The sequence below is a fragment of the Formica exsecta genome, unplaced genomic scaffold (genome assembly GCF_003651465.1).
Source record: "Formica exsecta isolate Colony F162 unplaced genomic scaffold, ASM365146v1 scaffold20, whole genome shotgun sequence".
In the NCBI taxonomy this organism is placed as follows: Eukaryota; Metazoa; Arthropoda; class Insecta; order Hymenoptera; family Formicidae; genus Formica; species Formica exsecta.
The window spans coordinates 83,659-100,926 of record NW_021849298.1 but is presented as its reverse complement, the minus strand read 5'-3'; the positions used below and the strand labels follow the sequence as shown (position 1 = coordinate 100,926).

Sequence of the window (17,268 nt, the reverse complement as noted above, 5' to 3'; positions counted from 1 at the left end):
ATATATATATATATATATCCTCCAGTGTACAATTATCGGAACCCGTGAAACTAACGATGGACGCAATTAATTTTTTCCTGCGATATCTTTCTAATTAGTACATTTCCTCATTAGTGTCACCGCTTGTTCTTCGACAGAATTGCGATCGTGCGAAATCGATCTCGCGTGTAAAATTTTTTCGCGTACTCGAACCTATCTCGTGCAATCCTACGAAGTCATCCCTTCTTGCGGTTCAAGTCTCGGTCTTCAGCGAAGTGTGACGTATAATGTGCCATCCCAGCCGACTTTTCTCGCGTGTATCCCGTTGCCGGGCCACATTAATATCACTGTTAACGTCTACACGCGGACAGCTCTGCGTGCGACTGTTTCTCTGACTCTTCTCTTTCTCCCTCTCTCTCTCTCTCTCTCTCTCTCTCTCTTTATCTTTTTTTTTGCACGAGCTACAGCGAGTTTCCGTCCCCGTTTCTCACTTTTTCAGCTCTCGCGGTGAGCCGTCTCGTCTCATCTTCTTTCCTGTCGCTCATCCAACCAGCACCGTCGTATATAATTCCGGGAACCGACCCGGGCGAGAGATTTCTACATACCTATGTACGTGCGAAATGAACATTGGTTGTCGGTGCGGGCGACACTTCATTAAAGCGACGAGTTGACGATTTTCCTTCTGTCCGGCCGTGTTCGGGAATTAAAACGACATATACCGCATCGTTAGAGACCTTTCATCGTGGATTTGCTCCACAGTGAGTGATGAAACTTCGGGGCGAGAACGAGGATGGGAGTTTTATGTACTCTTAAAACGACGACGCGTGCGATTTAAAGATGCTAAATTGTCGCTAATGTCGCGGAAAAAATGCGACGGTGGGACACGGTGATTGCATCGACGTCGATTTAAATAACATGCTTTTTCATTGAGAAAGAAAAAGTTAAATCGTGGCGGACAACTCGTTTGCAATATTGCGCAATCTCAGGGAGCACAGGAAAATCAATATCACAGAAGACAGCTGCGATTATTTTAATATTAATTTAGAGAATAGTTTTCAAATATACATATATGTATACGGGGAAAAGACACAAAATACATATTTTCATCAATTTAAAGATCATAATCTCTGCAAGTACATATATTGTTAATTTGATTTACGTCAATTTGAACATGAAATCAATTATTATAAAATATGGTAATTAATTTTTTTTTTTCTTATTTTAAAACAAAATATACTAATCTTGAAAAAAAAAAATATATATACAGAGATTGTACATACATCATTTGCAATATTCTTTGCAAAATGATTTAATAATAAACAATTGCGAGAGATAATTTTTTTCGTATTCCTGAAGATTTCTCCACTTTTTTTGTCTCTCTCTCTCATGATACATGTTTTTTTTGTATGAACCAATTGGATTATATAATATAAAAATTAGATTTTGAAAGCAGCAAACATAACGGTTATTCAATTACTGTGGACCGAGCCGTCTAGTTTCCGTTTTATTTCTTCTTATATCGGAAAGGTCGCGACGGCGTTTCCCGTTCGAACGCCTCCGTCGGCGTCTAAAGTTATGTATTCCCTGTTGAAGATATGGAGGATATAGGGTATTCTATACTCCAGAGAGAGAATGCGGGGAATGTATCCTCCACGTTCGCCGACTATATTTTATAGAGTATATACCACCAGATTCTAGTTACGCATAATTATACGGATGCGATATATGATTACTACCACAACAACAAGACTTGGTGTAAGAAGTTATGATACAGACCAAGAACATTGTTACGCGATTACGCCTATAATTTAATGTTTGAGTCACATAGATATTGTGCGAATATGTCAGATAGACTATTCTGATTATTACCAATTATTATCACAAGCACGTACAGAAATAAAAACATATAATTTAATGATTGAATAATTGAATACGTTTTTTCTGCACAACTTTACATTTTTTAAATTTTATTATTTTTCGAGTATAATATGTAAAACGTGTATTTTCACTGTTACGATACATAACGCTACTTGTTTCGAACAAGTCAAAGCAAGTTTCCTAAATATAATAATTATTGTATTTGCGAGAGAGAAAGAGAGAGAGAACGGTATTAAAGGGAAGCAGTTTGCGACTGCTTAATCGAAGTTCAACAACGGGTCGAATAAATTTGGTTCATACATAGCCTCAGGCAGCAATGCTACGAATACCTTTGATATCGACATAATCGCTGTTCGAAGTTGAAGTCTTCATAACCCCCTGGGGTACTCTTCAAAGGAACACTGCTCTTGCAGGATGAAAAATTCTCATAAAACTTCATAAATATTTCAAGGATTCGCATAAGCCAGCAATTAGGCTGAATTAGAGATCCCCAGAGTAATATTGCTTTTCAAACCGCGATCTCCTCGAGCTTCAAAAAAAAGACTGATGGCACTTTGTCTTCCCCGAGCTTGCGACATCGTGTAACAAATTTTCTTTTATACGCGGATAACGTTGCGAAATTTATGTGTAAAGAGCGCGCGAAAAGTGCCTGGCAAAATATACCATAATGTGAAAAAATGCATGAAAAAGAAATTTATCTAATTTTACGTTTTGTTTTTTTTTTCTATTTGCTTTAAACTGACTAATATTAATAATATCAATACATTTAGTAGTTTCTCTAATTCATTTTAATATTCTAATATTAATAAAAAAAAGTTCTTTTGCAATGAAATAAAAATGCAATGCAAATAAAAATTACATATATTTATTGTACCTTTATTGATTCGCGAATATTTTAATTTATTTTTTAATTTCTTATTTTTTCGGACGTGTATATATGTATATCTATGTTATCATTTTTGTATATCGCCATTATCTTATTTATTCCATGAGGTCGAAGGAATTCTATCATTGATTCTATCGTTTTTATTTGTTCTCTAACGTAGACACATACAAATACACGGTATTCACACGCAAAGTATGGAACTTTAAACGATATTGTGTTTCGGCCAAAATCCGATTTACATTGCGACTCCGCCCGATGAGCGCGTTGTTTCGCAAACATAGGTTGCATATTCTTTCGATTACAAAAGTGCACGCGAGCCGACTCGCTTTAATTCACGCGCGCTCGAGCTTCGTGGGTGTGTCCGGTTTGAATAACACCATTACGTGGAAAACTTCATGCGAAATTGCACCCCGTATGCCGGCTGCATGTGGCTCCGCTGACGCGCCGACTAATCCGAAAATAACTTGTAAATTTATGAAATAATACGGCGGCTATGTACAGAGAATGCGATAATATCACCACGGTAGTGGTGGTTCAAACCCCCGTCTCTGCCTCAAACCCAGCAGCGATAACGTAGTTGCACCCGGACGAGCATCGCATTAAGCGTATGTCTGGGGCCGCAGAAGTCCCCTGATGAAAATTGTACCGGTTGTTTCGAAATCTCCTAATGCACGTACACACGCGATCAAGTGCCTCCATTATTCTGCGCTACAATTTCTATCCCGCTTATCTCGCGCGCGCGTGTGTGTGTACCGCTGTCTATTTGCATGGCTTACATATATAGTTGCCTGGTTAGGATTTAAGTACCGTATTATCACTATACGCGATGTCGGATGTCTCGTTAACTCTTTGCGTGGGCGGTTCGCGTTAGCATTATCGTCCATTCTGAATTTTACGCCCGCGGTTAATTTTCAATCGCGAACTATTACGCTGTTATATCGTTAAACGACTCGCTGAGATTTTCAGATTACGACGACGTATCCTACTGACTATCTAAACATAATCTGGCATGCAGTGTCGCATACGTGCATCGGCTAGATTAATAGCGGCTTAATAACGGCGGCACCCTGGTAGTCGGTAATTATGTAGAAACACGAGAATACTTAGGCGGGTAACACAGGGACTAGTAGAGTTCGCGCGGTATAATTCCTTCGAGAATAGCTGCCAGCTTAAGAGTGAGAAAGCTGCATGAACCTGCGGATTATGATTTGGCGCTGAAACAAAGTCATTACAGTTTACAAGATCAGATGCTCGAGTTTCTCTCATCGCTTCTTGCATTTTCCGTTACAGGAGATAACATAAAACAACAGAGAAATTATCTTACTTTGAATCTGCTTTTACTAAATATCATTTATATAAAAGATCTGGCTTCTTGTAAAAGTATGTATATATTTGTTAAATATATAAGTTAGTTTTTAATTTAATATATCATTAATATCTATCATCTGTTTTACGATGAAAAATCTCTCTCTTATTATATATATTATACTCTCTCTCTCTCTCTCTCTCTCTTTCTCTCTCTCTACTTATGCATATAATACTCTCTATTTTATGTTCTTTATATTGTATATTCTCGTATTAACATTTCACGAATATTACCGACAATGTTTTTCACATCTTCCTTTTTCATCCCTCACGTTCTTGCGGCTTATTTGTCGAGCGTCTATCTCTCCCTGCGGGCTGTGTTTAATAAAGTCACGCAATGTGTACGTGCCACGGCCGAATGGGAAAACCGTGCGCACGGCGTTATTCAATGTCTATCTCTTTGGTTGTGAAAGTTGATGCGAACCCTTTGTGGGACCGACACGTTACGAGGGTTTAATTTTCGCACAAGGCGCGCGTCGCCTATTGACCTAATAAAGCCGAACTTAAACTTTAACGATTGCTATCGTAAACCGCGGTTGTTCGATGTATCCTGCTGTTCGTAGACTGTTATGTGGCTACCGTAGGTTTAGGGTGGCGGCTGATGGTGACAAAATACGAGATTCGAATACGAATTCGATTGTCGTTCTCGTTTCGTTATCGGGATGATTACATATGAATTATTCCGGAATATATTATATTAGACTGTCAACATGATTATCGCGAGGAATAGTAAACAATCTGAGAAGACACATTAATTTTAAAATTTTTGTAACTGTAATATTTTATTTGCGGTTATAAAAATAATAAAATAATTATTGTAATGAAAAAAAATCTAAAATTGGACGCACGAAACAGTTGAGTATTATGTTTTCTCAAATATATGATTTATTATTAATTCATCGAGAAAGAGAGAAAAAAGAGAAAAATAGAGAAAGAGAGAGAGAGAAACAAAACTATGGGATACATGACACCGTGATACAATCAAGAAATTTTTGCAACGCTCTCACTATTATTCTGTAGCTTAAATTTGTGTTATATATGATTTCTGCCTGTTTTGTTTCGCAAAATGTATGACAAACATTTATCGCAACGTGGTCGCGTCGCAACAAGAGCCATTCGACAATATGTTAATAATGGTAATTATACTGTTGATAGTTGGTTAATGATTTGTAACCACCGGCTTCGCGTATCGCGTTTTTTTTTCTTTCTTTTATTGTTATTTCGTTTACCATCGAATGCTATATCGTATGCATGTTTTCGCGATTACGGCTATTTATATTTGTTTAGATCGATATTGGTTCGTTCTTGATTTCAAACGAATTAACCAACTAATTAACACGCGCTACATTGTTTCATTTATTTTGACTCGCGCAAAAAAAATCTCGTTGAATAGTTTAATATTATTTCTATCTATCCACACACACAAAGTTATTGTTACGAATATGCAATTATGTTTGAAATCGTATTGTTCATAAGAACATAACGCGTACAAACAATATAAATTGTACATATATTACAAATTTCATTTAATAATGTCACACCGTATATTCGCGCATTTCACCTCTTCTACGTACATGCGTTCACAAAATTCTCTTCCGCGGATCGTATACAGCTTTGCTTAACGGTCCGTATAAACTTTACGAGCGTTCCGGTTGAAACGGCGGGAGAAATTTCTTTCGAAGAGATTCATTCTCTAGGCGAAAGATGGGATTTCGCCTTAAGGTCCGCACAAATCGATCTGTACAATATACACACGCAGTCGCAATCCATTACTTATTATGTCAAATTTAAACAGATAGCGTCGTTATCTGCTAAGATAGAAATGAGAAAAGATATGAAAAGGCGGCACACACATATTCGAAAACAAATGTTTTTAAATGAAGAGATTTATATAGATATACAAGGTATATAAAGCTATAATTTAAAAAAAACTGTTTTTGTTTTTGTTTATTAAATAAGAAAGATGAGGTTACAGAATTATGACGTAATCTTCTGTTTTTTGTGTTAAAAATATAAGTTTTATGATAGAAAATATTTCTTGTGAAGAGAGAGAAATAATTCTGATAAAAGCTTTAGATAATAATAGATTTCTAACAAAAAACTGCCTTTACCTCTGTATGGATTCCTGTGGTCTACTTTACGGCTCGGTAAGTAAATTCTTTCTTTTTGAAAGAAAACTTATTTATTTTTATTTAACGCGGATACGCAAAGATCTTATTTTCCGAATATTTTCACAGTGCAAAATATAAAAAACTATCGCACAAAATCAAATATAAAAATGGAAAGTATAATATATGCTACCAAAATTTCAACATTAATTTAAATTTAAATTATATTTCTTGTTGTCTCTCAAACATCGCAAATAATTTAAAAAAAAAAAAATTTTAAAAAAAAAAAAAAAAAAAAAAAAAAAAATGTCGACGTCTTGACGAAAGATTTTAGGCGGCGCGGTCACAGTTGTGCACCGCGTTTATTCCTGAAATAAAAGATGAACCGGTAGTTTGCGGGGGCGCTTTAAAGTTCTCATCAAGCGATCGAGGTCTGTGGGACACTTCTGTGTCTCATTGTTCCCTTTGTTTAGTGTTTATGCTGCTGCACCCGGGGACTACAGCGCGGCATGCCTGGCGGCAGGCCTCGGTGTCGGTGGCGTCGAGGCTGCGATGGCCCCGGCGACGGGCAAGGGACTGAGGGGGTGAGAGGAGGAGGTGAGGTCGCCGGGGAGAGAAGCTTTCATTAAGCTTGCATTGTCCCAGCACCGCGCTATTATAGCCGAGTGAATAACTTCGAGCTATCCTGGTAGTCATGCCGCCCTTGTCCTTTCTCTCTTTCTCTCTTATCTCTCCCTTTTTCCTCTCCCTCTCTCTCTCTCTCTCTCCTGTTCTATCTTCCGTTTTATCCTTTTCCATTTTTGTTTTGTCTCGCGTACACCATCCTTGCGTGTTACATTTTTCTCTCCACGTCCCACTTTCGATATTCTCTGCGTGCTGCGATCCCACCCTCATTCTTCCCCTGTCACGTTTTCCAGGTGGCTCGTCTCTCTTCCTTCTTTTGCTCAATTTGACGCGTCTCCAATTTATTCCACGATCTCGACGGTCATCCCGTTAGCGGCGGGCGTAATATTAACGAACCGAACGCCGATATAACAGTAACGGCAAATCGCTCAAGCGGCGCCGGTGTGGTATCGAACCGCGTCCCGCGTTCTGGGATGCCATCAGAACGCGTGGAGTGCTTCCGTTCAATTCATCCGTGGATACGGCGTCGTCGACAACAGTGGTATAGTGGGGCTTTTAACGAGTACGGCCCTGTAAAACCTTGACTGTCCCGTTTGTTAATTACACGCTGCGATCTCGTCGTATCTATACCTCGTTTGTTTGACGACCATTTTAATCCCGCCTCTCTCGCTATCCCTCTCGGTCATTTTTGCCAACCCTGTCGAACGTGTTCGACCATTGTTATATATATATATACCGTCAGGATATGCCTGAATCTCGTTACCAGGTTTCATGGTGGTCGTTAATGATGCGGGAAGGAAGTACTGAACGCAGAAGAGACAAAGAGAGAGAGAGAGAGGGATAATCGTCGGGGATAACAGGAGAAACGCGTCATTCCCGATGATTACATTTGATTTCTAGAGGTACTTGATGCGTTCAATTATATTTCCTCTCGGGATTTGCTTCTTCATTATAACGAACGTTCCGATGGCCAACGTTTCATTTTCCTCCTTCTCGTTCATCCTTTCTCTCGCTCTTTCATTTTCTCTTCTTTGTGCTGTATCTATTTAGTGATGTAAAGTTATATCGCTACGCATAATATTGCTCTGAGCGGGAAGCTGGTTTATATTCGAGAAGTGAACTCTGTGAAAGCAGGTCACAATGAATTTTCATAGTGAAAATAAGCATTCCATGGAGTTACGTATAGACAAAAGATTCATGCAGAATAATTTTAAACATTTATAATAAAAAGTAATTTTATATATTGCTGAAATATGTTGAGTAAATTTGAACACTATTGATCTGGATATATTATTTATTCATTGAAATAATAATATGTATAATTAAATCATATTTTTATAAATTGAATGAATACGCAATAATATATATGTAGAATTTTTTTCTGTTTCTATACTCGAAACAAATAGCATAGTAATTTATTCAATATATTGTATTATAAAAATGTGTTTAAATTTTACGTTTACATCATTGTCAGCAAAATTAAATTTTAGAATTCTACACAGACAATTTAAATCTACACACACATTTAAAGTATATATGTTATATAATATATTTAATCTTTTGGCTTTTTTTATATAAAAAATAATTTATAGATAATTTTATAAATAATTTTAACTCTTATCAAACTATGATCGAATGCGATAAAGAGTGAAATCAGCTGCAACTAAAAGATTTTTTACTATTTTACTTTACCCTCAGTAGTTTCTATATTTTTATGTCTGCTATTTTTATTCTAAAATTGGATATTTTCATATGCTTTACTTTACCCTCAGTAGTTTCTATATTTTTATGTCTGCTATTTTTACTCCCGACTGCTGCCAACCTCAGGTTGGCAAAAAACGGAGGGAGTATGCGTTTTACCGAGCTCGGATCGGTTGTCCGAATAATTCTCGATAACTACTACATAATTTGATATCATCTTTTGCTCAAAAGCTTCTTATTATTCTAAAATTGGATATTTTCATACGTATAGCATTCAATCTATAAGATCTCCGTATAAAGAATCTTCTTCGTACAAAGAATGACTTTCAAATGCATAGAAAGCAGATTACATTGCCCAATATATTTCAGGATTATCGCGCGAAAATCTTATTAGAAAATTGCGAATTACGAAATTCGCGAGGTTGCTATTGTTCGCCAAATAAGATTGCAATTTGCAATCACTACGATCTTCCGAATTGCTTATTAAACGACGCTGTTTTCTCATTTTGAATTTTATTAGAGAATTTAGTTAAGAATCTTTCGCGAAAATGGAATAACTAAAAATAGAACGAATCATGTATCGTAATTCATGTAAACTGCGATGTCGTATTATTTTATTAAAATATGTGTAATGTATCTTGAAATTCTTTTCAAAAATCGAGTGTTGCAAAGTTGCGATGAAATCATATTAAACATCATTTTAATCCGATCTGTTTATTGTGTAACAATGTTCAAGTAACATCTGTTCTTTTTTTTTATGTTTCTGTGAGACCACAGAATTGCATTGACGTTGAGGCATTGACACTAATTGCTTAATACCTGTTTCAGATACTCCATCGTTTGCGATAACGCGTTTACCTGGTTTTGGAATTCCGATCGTCGAGGGGATGTCTGTCAGCCTGAAATGCGAGGTAGACAGCAATCCAGCTAGCACTCCAATTTGGCAGCGCGGTAAGTTGCAAGCGAAAAAAATAAAAATTAATTAAGAGGCTTTAGTTTTGAGACTCTTAGTTTTGAACTTTCTTCGCGAAACAATTTTATATTCAGAAATATAAAATCTTTTTTTAAAGTTATCAATTTTTGAATCGGTCATACTTTATGTAGAATAAGAGGAAGTGTGATATTTGCTTTTTTAGTCGAATTCTTTCTTGGATCTTTATTATGTTCAGACCTCGAGAAACCGTCTGTCTTTCAACCAACGATACAACGAAATTTATTATTCATGCTGCTTTATTTGCAAAGATATTAATTGTATTTTATTCATTTCGAGCAACACGTGTACATATACTTGGAATCGAATTAAAAATGTAATATTCATAATTTATCCGCATGTTTCAAGACAAGAACATTTCGAGAAGAAAGTATAATATTAAATTAATATGCATATTAACCGCCTCATTGATATCTTAATTTTCATCACTAATACCACTCACAATCAGTTTCTCGTGTGCGAAGTTTTTATGAACTCTTAAAGCTGATAATCATATTACACACATGTATCACGTTATACTTTATTTTTCATTTGAAGTCCTTCATTTGAATGGCGTGGCGATTAACTCCTCTCGGCAATAATGTAATCCGTATTTTTCACGGTCGGTAATTTTTGGCGATTTAAATACGTCCGGTAATGAGATTTTTAACGAGTTACTACCGCTGCAAATAGCCTTACCCATAAAGCGAGTTTCAATATACCAATTTACGTTAGTTGAAAACACGTTTTACTTAAGAAACCTATCGACTAATATGAAATAGGTTTTCCCTTTTAATAAAATATGAAAGTATTTTAATAGCTTTTTTAAGAAATTAAAAATCTCACAGCGTCACACGAACTAAATACACCCCAGATATACATAAGAGATTTTTTATTCAATCTCAGGCTTTATTTTAAAAATTATCTTAAATTTCAATTTAATAAAATTTACAGTTATGCGTTAATTACAAATATCCAAATCTGACTGTTAAAAAATTAGTAATGATTTAAGTAATTTTCCACGAAATATACAGCAAAAAAGTAAATTACAAATTAATCACAGAATCCCTATGAGAAATGAATTACTTTTAATATACATTTCAAATATGTATTAAAATATATAGGTACACACACAAACTTTGATACAATATTTTTTAATAAAGTTATAATATAATATTTATATATTACATATTAATATTACATATTAAAATATTTTGTATTGTAAAAAAAAAAAAAAATAAATAAAATCCAATTAACTGTTCACACACATGCACCAACATGACTGTCAATTTTTCATCAGGAAATATTTTACAGTTTGGAAGTGCGCGAATTTCGAAATATATTATACATGTTGCATATATATTGAGATTTCGCTGATAAAAAGAATAGTGAATGTGAAATAGAAATCATCAAACAGCATGCATTGTTTGATAATTACGGGGGTTGTCAGTGGACCACTAAAATTTGAGACAATGGTCAACAAACATTAACATGCGTGAGCCCATCGGCTATATACTATATACTGATTCTATCGAGTTTGAACAGAACTTTGCAAATTGTATAAATTAACTAGACGGAAAAATATTGACTATTACGAACCTCTCTTCACCCGTGTATGTCGCATCACGCATTGCGAATGTATTCTTTTTACTTTAACAGAAAAAATTTAGTTTATATTTTAACTAAAATTTTTTTTTTTTTTTTTAAATTGGGGATAGTATTTTATCTATTTCTGCAAAACAAAATATTTTAGTAATTTAAATCACGATTAAGAAATATTGTGTCAAAGTCTATATATATATATTATCTTTTTTAAATAAAGAAGAAATTATAGAATAAAACGTCAATTCGTGATTTCAAAAATTTTTAACTCATTTTTTTATAAATTATTTTATAAATGTTATTATCTTGCTATTTATATAATAAATATACTTCGTAGCATTGTTGCTTTTAATATTTACGATTTAAAAAAGATATATTTTTGATGTGCGTATCCTGCGTGTATCTCTATATATTTGTAGAGAGTACTATTGTAGACGGCAAGTTGCGAAGCACACGTGCATTATTTCGCAACTCCCCCATTCCCTACAGCTTGGAAACGCGTCACGTTGTAGGTAGACACGTTAGCGCGGGCACGTGTAACGGCAACGTGAGCATAATTTAATCACTGTAAACAGGCACTTGGACGGGGTAGAATCTGATGCACATGACCCATCTCGGCGTACTAACGGCTTCGTAATAACTCTAAAGGAGATGTAACTAATCTGCAACCGCGTGCATCGATGCATTGATGAGCGTAACGCGGTTATAATTAAATTATCGCTTTCTCTTGTGCATATCGGATTTTTCGACAAAACATTGTTACTGAATCATAAAAATGCGGCTTGTACGATGCACGGCGAAGGAATTACAACAATGATCGATTCCGTGAAATTTGTATTGTTATTAAAAAATATGATTTCTTCTTATATAAAATAAATATTTAAATCAACTAAAAAGTTTCAGTATTGAAACCGAAGGATTAATTGTATAATAAATAATTACAAAAATGAGAATTGGCATATTGTAGTTGAATTAATAGTATGTTATATATAATTTATTATATATATATAATAATTATATAATATATTACTACACTTATCTAATATATATAATTTTATTACATTACACACAAATAATTTTCCAACATATAATTATATTACACACAAGTAAAATTCTCTTATTAAATCTTGCAAGCGACGTTCTACAAAGTCACAAACTTTCTTTTGTTTTCACACAGAATACTATTGTTACGAACTTACGTGTCATCTCTGTAAACGGTTGTAATTTTCGCGTAATTAAACCATTGCCAACGATATGTGCTTAGCCATGTCAAACGCATGTCGCCGTTCGCAGCACAATGATCTCATCTTTAGCTGGGAAGAAAGGAGAGGATGAGGGAAAGGGAAAACGACGGAACCGAAATTCGGCATTCATGCGATTTCTGTCAACCTTGTCATCTCAACGTCTTTCACTTCCTATCTCTCTCTTTCCCAGATCTCGGGAATTTTGTCGAGAATCAAACGTAGGTAAGATGGTATAGCCACATAATCACATTATTACACGCTGCCACGGGTGCGACAAGTCTATCACGTAGAACGCCGGTAGGAATCGGAACAATGGACAGTCTCGTCCGATCCCTTTCATCCCGACAATTCTCGCCGGCGCGCTTTTATTCGGTTCCGATAGACAGGTGTATGCGCTCGATATTATCCCCGTTTCGATGCGCTACCACCCTGGTTCCGGCCGCGCCTATTTCCGCGTTGTAAATTTCGTGTCGGCATTAAATGGGATTTGCGTTATGGCGCCGTGTACGCGAGCAATGTCGAGGAAGCTGTTACGCGACGCGCGATACCAGAGCAGCATGTTGCCCTTCGTCTAATCTGCTCTATTGGCCAACACCCGTTTACGGAGAAAGAGATAAGGCAATGGGAGAGTGATTATGTATATCAGATACAACGTTGCTTCATCGCGATACTCCACGGGACCAGAAGGAAATTATATAGCCGTTAATTAATAACTACAGTAATGACCTATATAGTTTTACTCATCTATGAATAAATAAATAAATAAATAGCGAGAATAATAATATATTAATTGCATCGATTGTGATGACGTAGGCGACGTTTACGTAGCTTTATATTTAAAATGTAAAGCGATTCTGAGATTATCACGATTTGCAGCTCAGTATATCGACAAACGTATTATAATTAAATTGTATTAAAGTCTGCAAAAAGACGAATTAGAGGGAGTACGCATATAGATTCATTACCATTTGGCTGTTCTTTGTGGTGGGAAAGCTCGCCGCTTTTACGGCCTAATAAATATTTAAAACTGTCTATAATTCTCCTTTCCCTTGAGCAGCCCCTGCCTGTGAATGTTTCACGGCTTTTAATCTCACCGTTATTTCATGTTCCGAGCTTAATCTGCTTTATCTTCATGGTAGATGTGTTCATTGGCTGAAATAAGCGATATAAATCTGTATCTCATAAAAAGTTATCATTATTGCGCAAAAGAGATAAAATTTTTGTGGAGCTAAAAAAAAATATGATCGACATTATTTGAAAGTTAGCAATGTATAAAGCGTGAATTGTGAAAGAAGGAAATTATCTTTCTTTTTTTTTTAAAGAAAAATCTCTGGTTAACATATATATGATATATATATTATACTCAATTTTTAATAGAAATTTATGGCATAAAGCTGAACTACGTACGCTAAAAAAAACGGTTAAAGCAAATAATAATTATATTTCTCTTTATGTTACATATTGATCATGACGTTGGTTGGATGCTTTATTTTACCAAGTTAATGATTTTCATCAGACAATTTCTTGTTTGATATTTTCAGCGAGTAATAAGGCATTAAGACAGTAAAAGTTTAACATTCTCGCTAATTTTATTTTTTTCTAAGCATACTTCCTATAATTTATAAAGCCAAGTCGTTCGTTTCTGAATACGGAAAAGCGATTACTGTAAGCGGGATTAAAAATTAAAGAATTTTCAGAAAAATTATGTTTTAAAGATACAAATTTATTTAAAAAGTGATATGATGCATTTTCTTTTTAATTTTACTCGTGAAAAATACAGCAAGAAATATCGCAATGTCGTTAAAACACGTCGGCTACAACTAGATTTCCAATTTCGATTTAGTGCGCAAAAGGCAAAGCTATATTAACCCACATTCATCATTTCGTACGCGCATCGACGCGTAGAATGCAACTTTACATAAAGGACATCGCGAGACGTTACGTCCGTCGAAGGAATGGTAGCATACTTCCTATAATTTATAAAGCCAAGTCGTTCGTTTCTGAATACGGAAAAGCGATTACTGTAAGCGGGATTAAAAATTAAAGAATTTTCAGAAAAATTATGTTTTAAAGATACAAATTTATTTAAAAAGTGATATGATGCATTTTCTTTTTAATTTTACTCGTGAAAAATACAGCAAGAAATATCGCAATGTCGTTAAAACACGTCGGCTACAACTAGATTTCCAATTTCGATTTAGTGCGCGAAAGGCAAAGCTATATTAACCCACATTCATCATTTCATACGCGCATCGACGTAGAATGCAACTTTACATAAAGGACATCGCGAGACGTTACGTCCGTCGAAGGAATGGTGGATTAACGTTTGTTTTAATAGATATACCTTCCATTAGGAAACGCATGCATCCTTTTGCATGCGAAATGATCATTTTTCCAATAGCGATGCATCACTGAAATATGATATTTCTCAGTACGCATTCAAGGCGCGCGCTTCACACGGTACAAATTTTACAAAAATTTAAAATTATTCTTTTTAATTGTAAAAAGATTATAGAAAAAATTTTATTGCCATAAAAAATATAATAAAAAATATAACAAAATTACAAAAGGAGAGCATGTATTTAGTATATTTATACATAACGCACATATTTTAAAGACGACTAGGTTAGCGATGCACATTCCGTTGAAAACGTTTTACCATCGTATATGTACGGCGGAAATATGGAAACTCATGAAAATCCAGGACTATAAATTTCGCAACGCGCCGTTGTAGTCATGGTATTAAATTTCGGTCGCGTTACACCCCCGCGTTGAAGAGATACGACTCTCGATACGCATATGTACTAACAAAAATCTGTTTATCCATTAAATTCCGCATATTCCGCATTTTGTTATCGCCGGTTATTAGCATAATTAAATCACATAAAGCGTCGCGTATTACGAAACGTTATTGCACGCGAGCCATGGCTAGCCGACTACTATATTTTTATTAAGCCAAATTGAATCCGTTCTACGTTACCGAGTCGTATATCTCCATCCACCATCGCGATTTCTATAAACCTTTTTCGGAATTAAGGATCTCTCTTGTCCGATTGCGATTCTGGAGCAGGATTTACGGCGTATATACCGTCGTTCGTGGATTGGTAACGACGTTGCTTTTTAGCCGGTGCGGCGAATAAAAGCTCACCGCAGCATAATTTCCTTTATTCATCGTCAATCAGCGCGGCTTGAGCTCCCGGGCAGGGATGGCGAGGACGGGGTCGGCCGTAACGGAGAGAACGAGAGGGATTTCCGCGCCGAGTTCGCGTCAGGGAGACCACTTTCTTGATTAGACCGTAGCGTTTAAGCGGGTGAACCCATTACATTCGTTAAACGTGCTGGTTACGCCGACGAACTTTTCGCCTAGGTGCATCTTTCCGACCAACGCCGCCGATTCGCGCCTTGTATGTGTGCGTGTGTGTATCGCGCTTCGTGAATCAGCCACGCTTTTGCCATGCACTTTTCCCGAGTGAAAATCGGAATCGCACAATTTCTTGTCATAAATGAATCGGGCGTTGATAAATATTTAACTCGCGAAACTGCGTTGCTCTTTGATTTTACGATGGGAAACGGATGATTTTCCGAAGTATCGTGTTATTTGAAGAATATATTCTCCGCGAATCTCTCTACTTAATCTGATTAAAATAAAAGTTAATTTTAATTTGCGATTTTGTTTTTAATCGATTACCTTGCGCTAGATAGTCTTCTTAAAATAGATTATCAATCCAAAACATAAAGCACGATAGTCATATTTAAAGCATTAAAATTTATATTATATCATAAAAGATTTTTATTACGGTTTATAATTTCTACGGCTTATAATTTTTATGGCTTATCATTTTGACCGACATTTCATGCAAAAATAATCGAAATTAAATTAAAATAAATAGCTCTGTTTCTTTTATATTTAAATATGATTAATACTATTCTTTCCATTCAACAGATTTTGCACCGTTATAATTAATAGAAAGAATCAACTTTTCTAATGGTTTTTATAAGATTAGTGTTGCACGCGCGCCGAGCGTTTTCTCGAAAAAGCAGCTCGAGTTTAACGTGGCCGATTAAATCGCTTTTCAACCAACTTTTTTAATCCGCCCTTCCACGTTCGTATTCTGCTTGTTAAGAAACATCTTTTTAATCGTTTTTATTTAGTCTGATCCACGTATTTACGCAAGACTGCTTTTTCGATCAACTTTATACGATGAAAAAAAATTACAATTTCTCCTGAATTAATCAAAAAAGCACGAGCAGGCACTAAAACGAGAAATTCGTTGACGACGCAGCTCGTTGCCGTTATGATGAAGTATCGGACTCACTGACGTAAATCACAATCGCGAATAACAATTTCGAGTTTCGATAGTCTTGCTCATAGCGCTCCATTCACATCTCGAATGAATCACGATCGTCTTTCCGTCTCTGTGTGCTTTGAGTTATTTATTGTCCGTTAAAACTTCAAGCAAAACTGTACTTCTCTTGACGCGCCAAAGTCGTACGAGAGAAATATCTAGAAAATAAAGTGTATATTTCTACACTATTTGATTTGATTCGAGTAGAATCGAAAGACGTATAAAAATGATTACTCTGAAAAGAGAGATATAAAGATTTATAGACTTGATGTGTTTTGTGTTTGGATTTAAATAATCATATATGTGTCTGTGTATGTACACATATAATATTATTTATTTAAATTTTATTATAATATTGAGGAAAGCATATTAATATAAACTCTTGTTATATATATATCATCACGGAAAGTTTTGTGTTAATATAATTTTACATTAGAAAAAAATGCTAAAATATTAAATATTAAATGAATAATATGAAATTACTCTGTCATAAATGGCATATTTACATTGCAGAATAAATTAAATGAAGTGTATCAGTTTTCTGAACATTGATAAAAGCAACTAC

The 17,268-nt window shown here is 35.3% G+C and overlaps 1 protein-coding gene across 1 annotated transcript in view; it reads left to right on the top strand.

Annotated features, from left to right (window-relative positions):
• The window catches only part of LOC115234583 (irregular chiasm C-roughest protein), a 335,002-nt gene that overhangs the window by 247,198 nt on the left and 70,536 nt on the right, over positions 1 to 17,268 (top strand). The window contains 1 exon segment of the mRNA XM_029805764.1: positions 9,370 to 9,492. Within this exon segment, the coding sequence (XP_029661624.1) occupies positions 9,370 to 9,492 (123 nt within the window).